Below are 15398 nucleotides of genomic sequence, written 5' to 3' on the forward strand. Positions count from 1 at the left end.
AGTAAACTGAAGGTATTATACAAATGTATAGATTAAAACTTTATATTTGGTATAACTGCAAATGATCTAGAATAAGGTATTACCTTGTCCAATATGTAAAGTCCATGTTGATCACTTTCTATTTCTAAACATTATCATATAAATGTTGGATTCCATAACATGGAATTGTAAATCCATTTATGTCACTTTAATGTTTCTTTCCAGTGTCTGCCACTTCCTCACATGCCTTACCACTTAGTTCTCTTTTTCCTGGACCTCTGCTCTTTTCTGTAGACAGAGAGTTCTACTGGTTCTATACCTTCAATGACATCTAGATCTCTTCTCTTGATCTCTAGTCAGTAGCAAAAATGTCATAAAATTTATTACCCCTACCTAATAAATGCAAAAGCAAAATCTATTCTATTACAAAGACTTGATGCCCGGCTTAAGAATGCTATGATGTAAAAATAGACCTTTGATCATTAGTAGCCTCAAAAGCAGAGTGGACAGACAACCAAAGTAAAACATATGCCCAAATAAATATATGGCATTATTTTTCTTTTCCAAAATCATTACAAAATTTCTCTTATTATGACATATTCTCTCAATTACTTTATTTTAAATAGCAAAATATTTTTTGGGTAAAAAAAGTTAGATTTAAACTGCTTCAAGAAATGCTGATTTGGAATGATTACAGAAATCACTTGACAGGTATCATTTTTTTAAAAAAGGGGAGACAGAGTAATCTAACAGAGATTCAGGAAATATTACTGGGGTTATAACCTCATAATTAAAGGTACTGAATGATGCAAATGTAAATGATCTTATCTAGGTAGCTCTTATAAAATACAGTACATGGTTATAACATGGAGATCATTAATATTCGCCTTTAAGACAAATGGGGGGAATGAAGTCTCCTAATGTTATATGAATGAACCCTGGTGACATGGAATTAATTTCAGTGATATCATCATGCTTGGATTTTTTAAATGCTAGATCTAAAATAATTTATTAGAATATAAAGATAATATGCTGTGGGGAACCATTCTATGTCTCAGATGTTCTAGCAACAACGAGGATACTATTATTAAAGACTCATGTGAAAAATTTAAAAATTTTTTGATTCATTAAATGAGAGTAGGAAAAATATTTCTAAATCAATAATATATAATTTAAAGTAGACATAACTAAATTTATAAATTAAATATTTTAAGTAGACATTTCACTATTTTAACACTCTTAAAAGTTAACATTTTTAAGTTGACTAAAAACATTTTATTTATCTTACTGGGAAAATGGGGGATCATCTAAACCAGGTAATAAGAGATGAAGTCTACCAAAGGGTAGCTTATCTCTTTCTGCTGTCTTGAATAGATATGTATGGTGTACATGTGTGCATTTGACCAAAGTATACCGCTACTTCCTTGAAGGCAAAAACTGTGGCCTACTCATCTTTATATACCCCAAGAAGCACCAGGTGGTATGCTCTGTATACAGCAGAACTTTAATAAACATTTCTTGATTAATCTCACACAAGAATATGGGAAATAAACCTTTAAATAAATTATTTCCTTTGGGCTTTGCAGTTGCTCAAGATTTAAATACCCAATCCTCTGGAGACAGATATCTACTTCTTAACACTTATCAACTAATGATTTTTTTCTCATATAAATTTCTAGCTAACTGGAGCAAAACAAAACATATAAAAATAAGGGCAATTCTTGAGACTAGCTAGGTTTAGGAGATGACCGTAAACTGAAGGGACACTAAAGTAATAATTAAGAACAACCGAAGTAAAACAAATCTGAGACATCCATTGGGCTGTGTCACTGAGGAAGCTTATAAAACACAAACAACTTTTATACAAAAGCCTAACTAGTCAAAAAAAAAGTGTTAAAATCATTTCATGAAGGGATTTTACGTCCAAGGGGACATGTATCTTACAGTGCTTTTATCATTTCTTCTTGCATCTTTTGTAAGGAGTCCAGAAGCAGAGGAAGTGTGGTATCATAATACTGATTCTGATGAAGCTGTGCCCCTTTCAATGCCAGTACATACTGATTGTGCAACATATGAAGTTTCATGGTGGCTTTGTCATAACGTTCCTTAGCCTTTTCAGTTTCTTTCCCTAAAGAAATCATTGAAGAAAGTTAGCAAAGATATAGTAAAAAACTTTTATCCTCACTGTGTGTAAACTCAGTTACCACTATTTTGCTATTTCACACATTTTATGAATAATCAAAAGTTTACTGAACATATACTATATGCTTAGCTCTATGCAAAGGACTATTTATATGATAATACTTTGTGCAGAGGCATGCATTGCAGTAAATGTGTGGTGAATAAAGGATGATGTACAATTTTTTGTAAAACTGCACAGATATATGATCTACTCATGTTCAATGAGCTTATATCAAATTAAAACAAGAGTGCAAATGAAAATGTATAACCAAGAAAACAAGAAAATTTGTAAAAATGTTCAATTTTGAGGTCTATGTTTGAAATATCAACAAAGATAAGGGAAGTCTGAGGATGTTTTGTAAAGAAAAGACCTTAAAAGATAAGGCAAGTCTGGAAAGGTATAAGACAAAATAGATAATATTTCCTCCCTCATGCTCTCTCTTTCTCCCTTTCTTCCTTCCTTTCATTCAATGAATATTATTAACTGATCACCACCAGGAACTGTGCTAAACATTGGAAATTCAGTATTTGACAAATTGGAGCCCTTAAAATAAAGCCCATGGTCTAGTTACTTGGAATACTGAGTGAAAACATGGAAAGAATAAACAATGTTACATAGGCAAGCAAACAAGTAAGTAAGCTCAAGGAGAGCAAATTTTGAGGAAGTAAAGGAAATATATCTGTATAAGTATGGCAATTTTAGGTTGTGAACGACTTGGAAGTGAAACAGAGAAATTGACCTGATGTGGGAGACGTCTAGGAAATAATATTATGAACTAACCCTTTTTCTGGTTCCTTTATTAAAATTATTCAAAAAATATTTAGATGGACAATATAAATAAATGATTAAATAAATAAATAATTTAAGTAGATCTTTAATTTTTGATGTAGACTGAACAAATACTTCTTGATCACCTATTTTGATTAGGGAACAAACTTTTCAAAATATTTATTAATGTTTGCCCTCTTTCCAAGGAGAGTTTTCCACATAAATCTTCCTCCAAAAATAGATTGTATGTTGAGAACTTTCGACACTAGAGGCTCTCCTCTGCTGTCGCTCTGTTTAGTCTCAGCACCTATCTGAGTATTCCTGTGGCTAGGAATCAGAAAAACATTCCCTATTGGAGAATGTCTCCAGGGCAGGGCCAAAAGCAGAGAAAAAAGTGAGGGCTTTTGCAGACAGAAGATTCCTCACCGCCACAGACCATGCCCAGGCAGAGCGACATAAGAAGAATTCCCTTGAGTTTCTCATCACCCTGCTAATATTGAGGCACAGGAACTGCATCCACTTGGTGGAAAAGGAAACAAACCTTTCCAGCAGACTGGTACATAGCTGCTACCAACAAATTCTAGTGTTTCCAAGTATTAGAACCGCCACTGACTTCTAGGGAGCTACACACAATTATTTTACAGAGTGTAATTCTCTAGCCATATTCCATTAGCTAATTCCCGTACAAGGTGATAGTAATTACTTGAGTTATTCACAAAATGTTGCCCTAGATAACCTATTTTACTTTATAACCTAAAGAACTCATTTAGGGAATAATTCAATCACCAGAGTATTTCTTCTAACCCCTCTCACTGCTGAAGTTCTAATACTAGAGTAGAAGGATGGGAACAAATATATTAATTCAGTTTTACCTGAAGGAATCAGAAAAACATAACATTCAGATGCTAATGAAGTGGGCTTTCTCACTATATGACTACAACTCACAGGATAATATATTTGAATAATATATTTTATATCATGAACCAGTAAATAACCATAAAAATTTTTATATAACTGACATAAAAATTCATGAAATAATTCTTCCTCTTACTATGAAGCATCACACCTGTGATTTTTTAAAAATTCTATTATATTTTAATTTTGAAATTTTTTAAATGTTCATTCAGAAACCAATCAATTTTTTGCCTCAGTTAATATAAATCCCTAGTGTTTTAACTTGCTCTGTATGTCACCAGGGATAATTTTTTTTTAAACGTAACAATAAGTCGCTTCAATAATACAAATCAAATGATTTTTAATTCTTGGGTACACATCTCCCTACATGTTCAGTTACTATAACAGTTTTGTGATAAATCTATATTTATTTGCCCATAAACATTGCCATTTAGCATCCTTCTTGCAGAACATTTCAAAAAATAGTCCTCAAGAGTCAATGCAATTGCTACATCTATGGTCAGCCCCTGGCCAGCCCCGCAGCCTTCCTCTAAAATGACAACCCCTTCTTCTCTCTACCTACACAAGTTAGGAGGAGACTCCCGTATGAAGCTAACCCAAGATCCAAAGTGCATACCCGAGCAAAGACGAACCAATTCTTTGGCTGGGAGCTAAGTCACATTAATGCTTGAATGAGAGTGAAAGTACCCCAAACAATGCAGAAGCTGCCAGAGGAATGCTTTCTAAGGCCCTTTTCTTTATTTTTTTTGGGTGTGTGTGTGTGTGTGTGTGTGTGTGCGCGCGCGCGCGCGCTGATTCACCATCTTTTAAATTAATTTATTTATTTTTAATTCTTTAATGTTACTGCATATTTGACCCCTTTTACCCTATCTACCTCCCTCCTCTCCAATTCACCATTTTTAAGCTAGTTTAGGTTTCTGTTATTTGATCATCAACAAATTCTGACAACAGAGAATTCTAAAGATCATTGCACTTACGTAGATAAATTAATTCCAAATAATAATGAAGTTTTCTAGAGTCTACATGCTCATAATAAGAAAATAAATCATTTACCAGGCAAGAAAATTTGAGTATTGTGTTCTACTTTATTAATTTTTATTATGTCTAAAAAGTATAACTAGTAAATGAGTTCCACAGTTTATGTTACTTTTTTTAAAATATCATATTTTATATAGACTCTTTTATTCTTAATGAGTTATTACTTAAATATTTAGCATATAACTTCTGGAATCAAGTTCTCACTAACATTTTCACTGAGACATTTAAACCATTTAAACCACCCATCTGTCCTCTTATTTGCACAGATTGTTAAACTGCACACTATCCATCTGTCTTTTTAGCTGGTGCAGAATGATTCACTAAATACACAATCCAAAATAACATTAGAAAAGTTAAGAAGTGCCCAGATACTTTTCTTTATCAGATATAGTGTATAACAACCTAAAGAAGACTAGTACAGCCAAAATCGAAATACCAACAGCTATCAGTGGTTATTAACACAATCTAGAAAAAAATTAATGCCTTTGAAAACATCAAAGGCATTAATTTATTATCACTAAAATAACATTACATTAAAATAAAGATAATAACAAGTACTTTAAAAACAGCTTTGAATTTAAACCTGAATTTGGAGGTATGTTTTAGTAGGGGTTTTTTTTGTATGTTTGTTTTTGTACTCTACACAGCCCACATATACTTGTGCATTTGATTATAAGGTGTACTTATGCATTCACATGATCGATAGATTGATCTATGTATATTTCCCTCCCACCCTCCCGAAACAAGTTTCAAAAACATGCTCATTTGGTATGATTTAGAGAGAAATTTTATTATACATTTTTCTGATTCGTTTTAAGTAGATACTTAGGGTCCCATCGAAACTATATGAGTAAATTCAAGAAATAGTAAGACTGTGAAAAGCGAAGTTACAAATAAAATTTTAAAAATTCCATTCTCTTAATATAATGCAAAAAGCTACCTTGCCACATAAGCTTTTTGGCTCAGAATATCTCAGATCACTATTACACTTTCTTGACTACATTTGAGCTGAAAATTCAGAGTGAACAAATTCTTATTGACAGAAACAGAACTATACCTCTATTGCTATATGTTTTTGTGGGTTTGGGGTTTTTTGTTCTTGTTTTTATTTTTAATGATGAGGAGGATTGAGTAGGGTATGGTTCTATGTGTAAATTAACAGAGGAGAAAATCTAATTTTTCCTCACATAATGAAATTCACAAAAGATTGAATTATATAATTCTTTTGTCAGCACTTGTTGACAAATCTGTTTAATGTTTGTAGTAACAGAGTGTATATACTACATGTCTTGCCATAAACAATATGTTGAGGTTAGCAAAATTCAATTATGTAAGTTTGACATCTACAAGAGACAGGCTAGACTACTCATTAAGCAAGTCTAGTAAGTCAAGTATTTTTTATTATAAACTTCGAAAAGGTTTACCATTTGTTAAATATTATGGTGGAAAGCCTCCTGATAATAAATGATAAGTGACTATTTTCCAAAAGTAAAGTGCCAGCAAGTAGACTCTGATTTGAATAACTAAACATTCTACCATTTTACATTTTTCCTTTCTGCAAAGTATTCCTTCTCAACTATACATTTTTTACCTATTACTGTGAGCAAGAAGAAAATGAATGGAAATTCATCTTAACTTAGAAGTTACTTGGGCCAAATGTTCACCTATGTTTATTTTCCTAGAAGTTAAAATTCAAGTACAACATGTAGGAAAAATGAATGAGCTACCTATTTTACTCAGTATTGTACTGACAATAACAAGTCAAAACGTCAGTTTTTGTCTCAGCTTCTCCTTTGATTAGCTGTGCAACCCAGGCAAGTCATTTAATCTGAATTTTAGCTCCTAATTTTTAAATCTGGGAGTTAAATTATCTGCTCTTTTCAATACATTGGGTTGTGACAGAGATCGAATGGCAGAAAATTGTCAAAATGCGCTGTTAATAGCGAAAGCTAAAAAGGGATCAAATTTGGAGAGCTGAAAAAAAACCTTTTGATCATCTGCTCCTATAAAGCATTAAAAAATACAAGAGGTTAAAGAGCAAGCTCTCTAAGTCTAAGCAACACCATTTCCTTGCATATAGCAATTGCTAGATTCAATTGACCCATTGTCTTTTACTAACCTATAAATTGGATGACATACTATGTTCAAAACTTTATTCTACAATGTAACAAAGCTATAAATGAGGGGATTCTGGGTGGTTGGGATAAGGGTAGCAGCATAATTCTGAACTTCCCACATATCATCTAAAATGTGATTTAAAAAAGAAGAAATACAAATAAAACCTGTACCCTCATCATAACTAATAGGCAAAGAATGCCCAAATTTTAAATTGTCTATGGTAGAAAAGAGGAGGAGGAGGAGGAGGAGGAGGAGGAGGAGGAGGAGGAGGAGGAGGAGGAGGAGGAGGAGGAGGAGGAGGAGGAGGAGGAGGAGGAGGAGGAGGAGGAAAGAAGAAAAGAAAAATGCATAAAGAGAGAAGAACTAGCCGTATGCTTAAGACTGATATAAAACCACAGTTAGAAAAAGAAGGTCCACTCTACATGTGAAAATACTGAAAAAGTGTAATGATAGATTACAGAACTGACTACAAGGAAAGGAGCTAAAAGTGCATGGTGAAAAGCAAGGGAAGCAATCTTAGAAAGGTAATACTTCACAGGCAGGAATGATTAAAATGAAGGAAATTTAGAAACTGTGAAGGAGATAGAGAAGCAAGAAAGGAAAACTTAAAATCCTACAGAGAAAAAAATGCACATAAAAATAAGTAAGAAAAAGGACATAAATTTTTGTCAAGAACATGAAAAGGATGGGACTTTACCCTACTTGCAAGCAAACAAATTAGCCTGCCTCAATTTCATGGATTTGGGAAGAAAACACAAAGACTCCTGGGACAGAGATAAAGACAGTTTATTTCTCACAGCAATATTAACAGTAGTTGCAATATCATTTGTGGGAGGAAATATAATAAAGTCAAATATAAACAGATGAACTAGTAGAAAATATATGCACCATATATAACAAAAAAAGAAGCTATTTGTTGTAATATATTAAAAAATTCTTAAAATTTTAAGGGAAAAGACCAAAAACTCAATAGAAAAAAAACAGACAAAACACAATTCACAAAATAATAAAAATGGCCTTTAAACATATAAACTAACGGTCAATTTTACTCTCTCATTCATAAAAAAGAAATGCAAATTAAAATTAGAAGATGCTATTTCTCATCTACCAAATTGGCAAACACTCTGTTTTTTCGCAAGGGCATGGAGAAACAGATACTAAAACATTTCTGATAGAATCCTCATAGAAAGAAATCTAGCAATATCTAACAAAACTACACATACGTTTATCTTTTAACTCTGCAATCATACTTTTAGAAATTTATAATTAAGATATTCTCCAATGATTAAAAATACCCACAAACACAGGTTATTTGTGGCAGTAGTGTATAGACTGTAAAAATCAGAAATAAACTGCATATCCATAATAGAAAAGTACTTGAGTAAACTTATAATGAAGTACTGTGAAGCAGTTATAAGGTATGTGAAAGAAATCCACATACTAAAATATTGTAGCTTTTTTATGATACAATATCAAGTAGGAAAGAAAAGTAAAAAATAATATCATAGTATGTTAGTTTGTGTGTAAAAAAAAGAAAAATTTAAAAAGATATAGTTATCTAAGTATACAGTTTTGTATAGTTCTGATTTTTGGAATCATTAACATAGCAAACAAAAAAACAAAAACAATAAGGATAAGGATAGGAAAAAACAATTTAAAATGGGATATGACAGAAGCAAATGAACCAAACTATATTTTTGTAAATAATGTAACCACACTGAAAAGAATGGAAAAGAAAATAATCCAAATATCCTGGGAAAAAACAATATTTGACTAAAAAAAAGGAAGACTAAAGACAAAAGTGTTCTAAACAAACAATGAATGGTAATTAGTAAGTTTCTTTTTCCAGAGGCATGAGTTAGCAACTCTGAAATTGCTTTGTTATTTTAGGATTAGTCAAATAAGTAAATAGATTATGAATAACAGAAGCCAGGGTTTCTCACTGTCAGAGAAAAAACTTGTAAATACATAAATAGGAATAGATAGAATGAACTCTGATGTTTGAGTGGAATTGGAAGTATCAATATGAACTCCTTGGTTTTAATACAGATAGACTGATAGATACAGACATAGGCACTGATGTATTGATGTGTGTGTGTCTGTGTGTGTGTCTGTGTGTGTGTGTGTGTGTGTGTGTGTGTGTGTGTGTGTGTGTGTGGTGTACACATTCTGGTATTTCCTAACTCTATCCTTTGAGAGGACCTACAATAAAGACACCCCAGTGGCAAGAGCACACCCAGTATCCAAATATTGATTTCTAAATACTGTTTTCCACTTAAAGGAACATGGTTCCTCAAAGAAATGGAGCAAGACCTAGAGCAGGAAAAGTGTCAGGTGAGGCAGATAATAAGTGCTCAGTGAATGACAGAAACATATCAAAAGGATAAAGGAGCCAGTTTAAGTTTCTCTCTCACACACACACAGAGATAAAAGGATAAAGCGAATGTGGTAAAATAATATTTGAGGAATACAGGTGAAGGGCATGTAAAAATTTTTCTATTATTTAACATTTCTATAGTTCTGAAATAATATCAAAATAAAAAGTTAAAAAAAGAAAGCTGTAAATACCTGATCAAAAGTATCTGAATATTCATTAAGTCAAAAAATGTAATTATTTCGCCTAGATATAAAAAATCTCAATGATTTCTTCTTCAATATTCTTCATATATTGAAATACCCACTTCTCGGGTTAAAAAAAAGCTTGACTTTAATATGTATGTTTCACAAAGCAGTATGTTTCCACTGTAAGTATATTGATAGACAAAGACAGATATGAAAAGAAAAATTATCACTCTACTTTACAAGATTAGTCAAGTGTGTGGAAGAACAATGTTTACAACAAATTAAGGGCACTCTTCCTTTAAATCTTCATCTAGATTCCATGGTGTCCTAGGTTCTGTTAGGGATGAATAGTCACAGTACCCTCCTAAAAGATGCTTGACAAGAAAATTAAAATGGAGGCTCACGAAACAGTCAATAATATTAAAATATAATTGTAGAAGAGAGAGTGTAAGGATCACTTATTTAGCATGAATAACCTATTAGCCACTAACCTCAAACTTTTAATAAGGTACTATAAAGTGCAAGGTTATCTAATAAGTTAATAAATACCCTTAATGAAGTAACTTAAAAGCTACAAGATATGTATAGAATAAATCTATAAAATAAGAATAATAATAATGGTTGCCCCTGGAGAAATAAAATGGGTAATAAATAGGATAAAAAGTTTTCACCATATGCTTACTGGTTTGTACCTTGTGATTTTGAATTTAGAACTGGATGAGTATGAAAAATAAGCAGTGTAAGAGAACTTCCAGAAGCTCTTGTCAGCATATCTAACCTGTATATTCACTCTTCTCTTTTAGACTACTATGAATAAACTGCCCTTCTTCTAATTGAGATCAATTAATTCACTTGGGTACTAGATCCATCCTCTCTCACCTATTCAAGGGCATTGCTCCAGCAATTCTTCCTTCATTCCACTATGCCATCAACTTTTCCTTTTCTATGGGAGCATCTTCATCAGTAAAACAAGCTGTAATAGCTTCTAATTTAATAAAAAAAAAAAAAAAAAAAACTTTCACTTTACTTTTTTTAGTTACTTCCCTATCTCTCTCCTTTACTGCAAAACTCCTGAAAAGATTTGCCTATACTAGTTATCTTCGGTTTCATTTCTCCCATTCTTTCTTAAACCCACACCATTTAGGCTTTCTCTTCTAAGGCTCTACTGAAAGTCCTCAGTTCTTGTTAAAGTCATCAATAACTTATGCTTTGCTAAATATAAATCTTAGTTCTCATCTTATGTTTTAGCAATAGTCAACCTAGTTGATCACTTGTTCGTCCTTGAAATCTTTACCTCCCCCATTTGGCTTCCAGAATAATAGAGTCTTTTGGTTTTTCTTTTATCTTGGTCTGCTTTATAATTTCCTCATTCTAATGATTTCTTAATGTTGGGCTCAGTTTTAGGACTCTTCTCTTTTCTAACTTAATTAACAACCTTGGTAATGTCATCAAATTTTATGGCTTTAAGTAAGATGACAGATTTAAACATTCAGATTTTATCCCATACCTCTCCCAGAAATTCATCAGAAAGAGACTCAAGTACAAAACTTGACATCTCCACTTGGATGTCTAATAAATATCTCAAAATCAAATTCCTTATCTTTACTTCCAAGTCCGTTCCTCTTTCACTTTTCTCCATCTCAGTTAATAATAATGTCATCCTTCCAGTTATTCAAGTTAAAAATCTTGGAATCATCCTCGACTTCTTACTTTCACACACTACATTCAATTCATTAGCAAATCCTTTAAGCTCTGTTTTCAATATATAGTTGATCTTCAGTATTCATAGATTCCATATTTCTGAATTTGCCTACTGCCTACAGTTTATTTGTAAGCCCAAAATCAATAGACGCAGTGCCTTCCAGGTGAATCACAGCCCTGCACATACACACAGCGTGGTAAAGGAGTCCCCTGATGCACACAATCCCAACTGAGGTTGAACAAGGCTATGCGCTGCCTTTTTGTTTCAGCTCGCATACTATAAAATGTCCTTTTTATGGTCTATTTCGTTCCACATCTTTTGCATTTCTTTGTTTTTTATTCGTGATTTTGCTGCTTAATATGGCCCTGAGCATAGTGCTAAAGTGCTATTTAGAAGCCTTATGCTCCAAAGGCTGTGATGTGCCTTACAGAGAAAATATGTGTCCTACATAGATTTGTTTAGTTATCAGTTTTAGCATGGTTAGCTATGAGTTCAATGTTAATGATTCAACAATATATATTAAAGAAGGTGTCTTTAAACAGAAACACATAAAGCAATGTATTGTTTGATGTATTAGTGGTACATTGATTAACTGTCAAAATATTGTAACTCTGTTTGTAAGAACCTAACCCCTTATGTTATGTCCACTAGGGCAATGATTCAGTACTCAGCTAATGTTAATTTAGAGTTCCCAATAATTTTATAGAGCACAACTACGATTAACAAGAATCAATTGGATATCCAGAATTTGACCACTTCTCAACACTTCCATCGCTACCACCCAAGCCCTTGTCTAGATTACTTCAGTAGCCTGGAAGTAACTAGTCTCCTTACTTTTATCTTTCCCCCACCCTCAGACCATTCTCAACAAGGCTACCAGAACTGTCCTGTAAAAATGTAAGTTAGTTCATGTCATTCCTCTGCTCAAAACCCACCAATGGCTTTCCATCTTACTTAGAGTAAAAGCCAGTGTTTTAAAAGAACTATCAAGATCCTACATGATCTGTGCCTCCCTTGCCACAGATCATTCTTCTTCTCTGATCTAATCTCATATCCTCACACCTTTCCTTATCAAGCCTTCTGTTCTAGCCACACAGGTGACTGTACTACTACTCAAATATGCCAGACATGACCCCACCTCAATAACTTTGCTTTGGCTTTTCCCTCTGCCAGGAGTATTCTTTGCCCCACTTAACCACATGCTTCACTCTCTCACTTCCTTCACTCTTCATTTAAATGTCTCTTTCGCCATGACACCTAACCTGATCATCCTCCAAACACCCTATCTACACATGGTGCTTTCTCTATCATACTTATCACCATCTAACATACTATATGTTTCACTTTCGAGCAATATTCTGCTCTATAGTGTAAGTCTGACCAGCACCTGACACATAATAAAAAAAAAATCTACAAATTGATATAGTTATTACTTTGAAAAAATAAATTTAAACAAATTCTTAAAAGTTAAAAGTTATGCAAAGATTACAATTTTACCTTCTTCATCTGTTTATATCATCTTTCTAGTAATCAAGTCCAAAACTAATATTGTTAAGGAGATCACCTATAAAATATAGAGGAAAATCAGCAAAAGGATTTAACTTCTCTTAATTGCTTTGTATGTGAAACTTCTCTTCAATAAAACTAAACAAAGGTGGGACAAATCAAATACTTGTGCTTTCATTTTATATTTAGAAAGTTATCTCCAGAATATAAATCAAATCATGTAGCATATTCTATCCCACATAATATTTCAGCATCTAATGAGATTATAATTGTCACTCTAATCATAATTTCTGCAGCTTTAACCAAATGCAAATCAGATTAATAACTAAAAGTGCCATTACTCTTTATGACTTTGTAAAGTTCCTATCATATTAAGCTCTATAAGTTAGCTACTAATAATATCATATATTAATAAGAAGGTCCAACATAAGAGGAAACCTCTCACTTTCAGGTGGCTTTAACAGAACTAACAACCAACAAACATAGCTTGAACTCTACTTTGGTCTTTAGCAAGTTCTGTATCCAAGTGTATTTATTCTATGCGTTAAACTGAGAGACAAAGTTGTATTACAGAATATTTTTCTAGAGGACCTCCATCCATCATCCATAAGTAATTCTGATTTTCAAAACTCTCCAAGATTTAGAGATTATTAATAAGAAAGCCAGTTACCATTCTTGATGTACTTAAACAACTAAAATTGCCTATAAAAAGTTTTATTCATTTTTAATTTTTGGATTTATTTAAACACAAGTTTAACCATGTGTTTGAGGTCTAGACTCATTTCAAATTGGTTTTCATAATTAAAGTACTCTAAAGAGACAACTTAATGGATTTAATCAATTGTAATTGGCTATAAATATCACAGAACTATTCATAAAGTATGAAGAGACAATTTAAGAAAATCTACTTCCAATTACTAAAAAATTTAATTCTGAATAAGACTTATAGCTAACTTCCCACATTCTAGCAGTAGGTACCCTCTTACTCTGTCTTCTTAGGATAATGAAGGCTTTTAACTAATCAAAGAATTTACCAATCACTTAGCACTCTTGTTTCTCATAGAGAAAGAAGAATTTGAAAGGGTTTGTTTGCCACTCTTATTATAAAAGTGTGTGAAGAGAGCTTCTTTCAAACCTCTAGACTGATATGGACATGTGTAATATGGAGTGGCTCATTCTGTCTTGTTTCTTTTTCCTAAATATGACATTTGATAAAGCAGAAGCATTGAGACTTCTACCCACATAAGAGATACCCCCACAAAAGGTATTGTGGGTATTTTAAGTCTTGGTAAATATAAAACCCTAGCGTAATTCTAGCCATACGGAATTAACTATATAGGCTACATCAGATTATACAACCATAAGACAGTTATTTTGAACACTTTTTCTGATACTTCAGTATACATTCAAGTAAAAAAAACTTCAAAATAAAATCATATTTAAATTCACTTACTTCAACACCATATGGTTCAATATGGTATTGCTTAAATGTTATAAAATTAGCATGTATTACATTTACTCTTAAAATTATTTTTTAACTTTGGAAAAAAGTGCTATTGGCATATGAACAAATGCCTATGTGTAGATATATAGGTAAAAATGATGTATATTTTCTATAACAAACGAGTGGGGAATTATAGTGAGACAAAAATACCTGAGAATGGTTACACTCATACAATTCTCAGAACAAATGATTAAAGAAGATAAAGTCTGCTAAGTGCTAAGACTCCAAACTTAAGTTAATGTGTTAAGTAGAAACATGCAACATTTAAGAAAAGACCCAAATCAAAATTATTCAGGCAAAATCTGCAATGCCTGAGATGAAAAATACACTGCATGGGATTTAAGGCAGATTAGCATTGCGTAAAATAAGATTAGGAAATCTGTAGACATAACCATAGAAACTAACCCAAATAAAACAGAGAAAAAAAGACGAGAGAAAAACATGAACACAGCATCAGTAGGCTGTGAGACAACTACAAGTGGCCTAAAACACATGTAACTGGAGTCTCCAAAGGAGAGCAGAAAGAGAGGAGGAGACAGGAAATATATGTGAAGAAATAATGGCTGAAAGTTTCCCAAATTGATGAAAACTATAAACCCTCAGATACAAGAAGCTCAGAAACCACAAGCAAGGAAAAAAGAAAAACTACATCATGATTAACTTGCTCAAAACCAATGATAAAAAGCAAATACTAAAAGCTGTCAAAGGAAAATAAATTGTGCAGAGCAACAAAGATAAGGATTAAAGCAGCTTTCTCCTTCACATGACACTAGAGCAACATCTTTAAAGACCTAAAAGGAAAAAATACTGCCAAAATAGAATTATATGCCCGACAAAAATATATTTGAAAAATTAAAGTGAAACAAAAACTGTTCACACATACAAAAGCTGAAAGTATTGACTACGGACTTACAAGAAATCTTAGTCATTCACGCAAAAGTAAAGTGATACCAGATGAAATAAAGAATGCCAGAAAAGATAACTAGATAAATATATGAGATGTTTTTCTGTAATTTTAAAGAAATTTACTGCTTAAACAAAAACATTAAAAGTATAGTATGGAATTTACAACACTTGTGAAAATAAAATATATCACAACAACACAAAGACTGGAAGACTAAACT

General features: G+C 32.5%; 1 protein-coding gene across 9 annotated transcripts in view; it reads right to left on the minus strand.

Moving 5' to 3' along the window:
- FER (FER tyrosine kinase) overlaps window positions 1-15398 on the minus strand; it is a 367914-nt gene that overhangs the window by 284753 nt on the left and 67763 nt on the right. For 8 of the 9 annotated variants that reach the window (XR_001595948.2, XM_016137231.2, XM_016137229.2 and 5 more), the window contains one exon: window positions 1924-2107. Coding sequence is in view for 8 of the 9 variants with exons in the window: in XM_016137231.2 (XP_015992717.2) it covers window positions 1924-2107 (184 nt within the window). In the remaining variant the exon portion in view is untranslated. Of the gene's footprint in view, window positions 1-1923; window positions 2108-12761; window positions 13677-15398 lie in introns of those variants that run through there. The other variant, XM_016137234.2, reaches the window with a different exon arrangement.

The sequence above is a fragment of the Rousettus aegyptiacus genome, unplaced genomic scaffold (assembly GCF_014176215.1).
Source record: "Rousettus aegyptiacus isolate mRouAeg1 unplaced genomic scaffold, mRouAeg1.p scaffold_m13_p_8, whole genome shotgun sequence".
Lineage (NCBI taxonomy): Eukaryota > Metazoa > Chordata > Mammalia > Chiroptera > Pteropodidae > Rousettus > Rousettus aegyptiacus.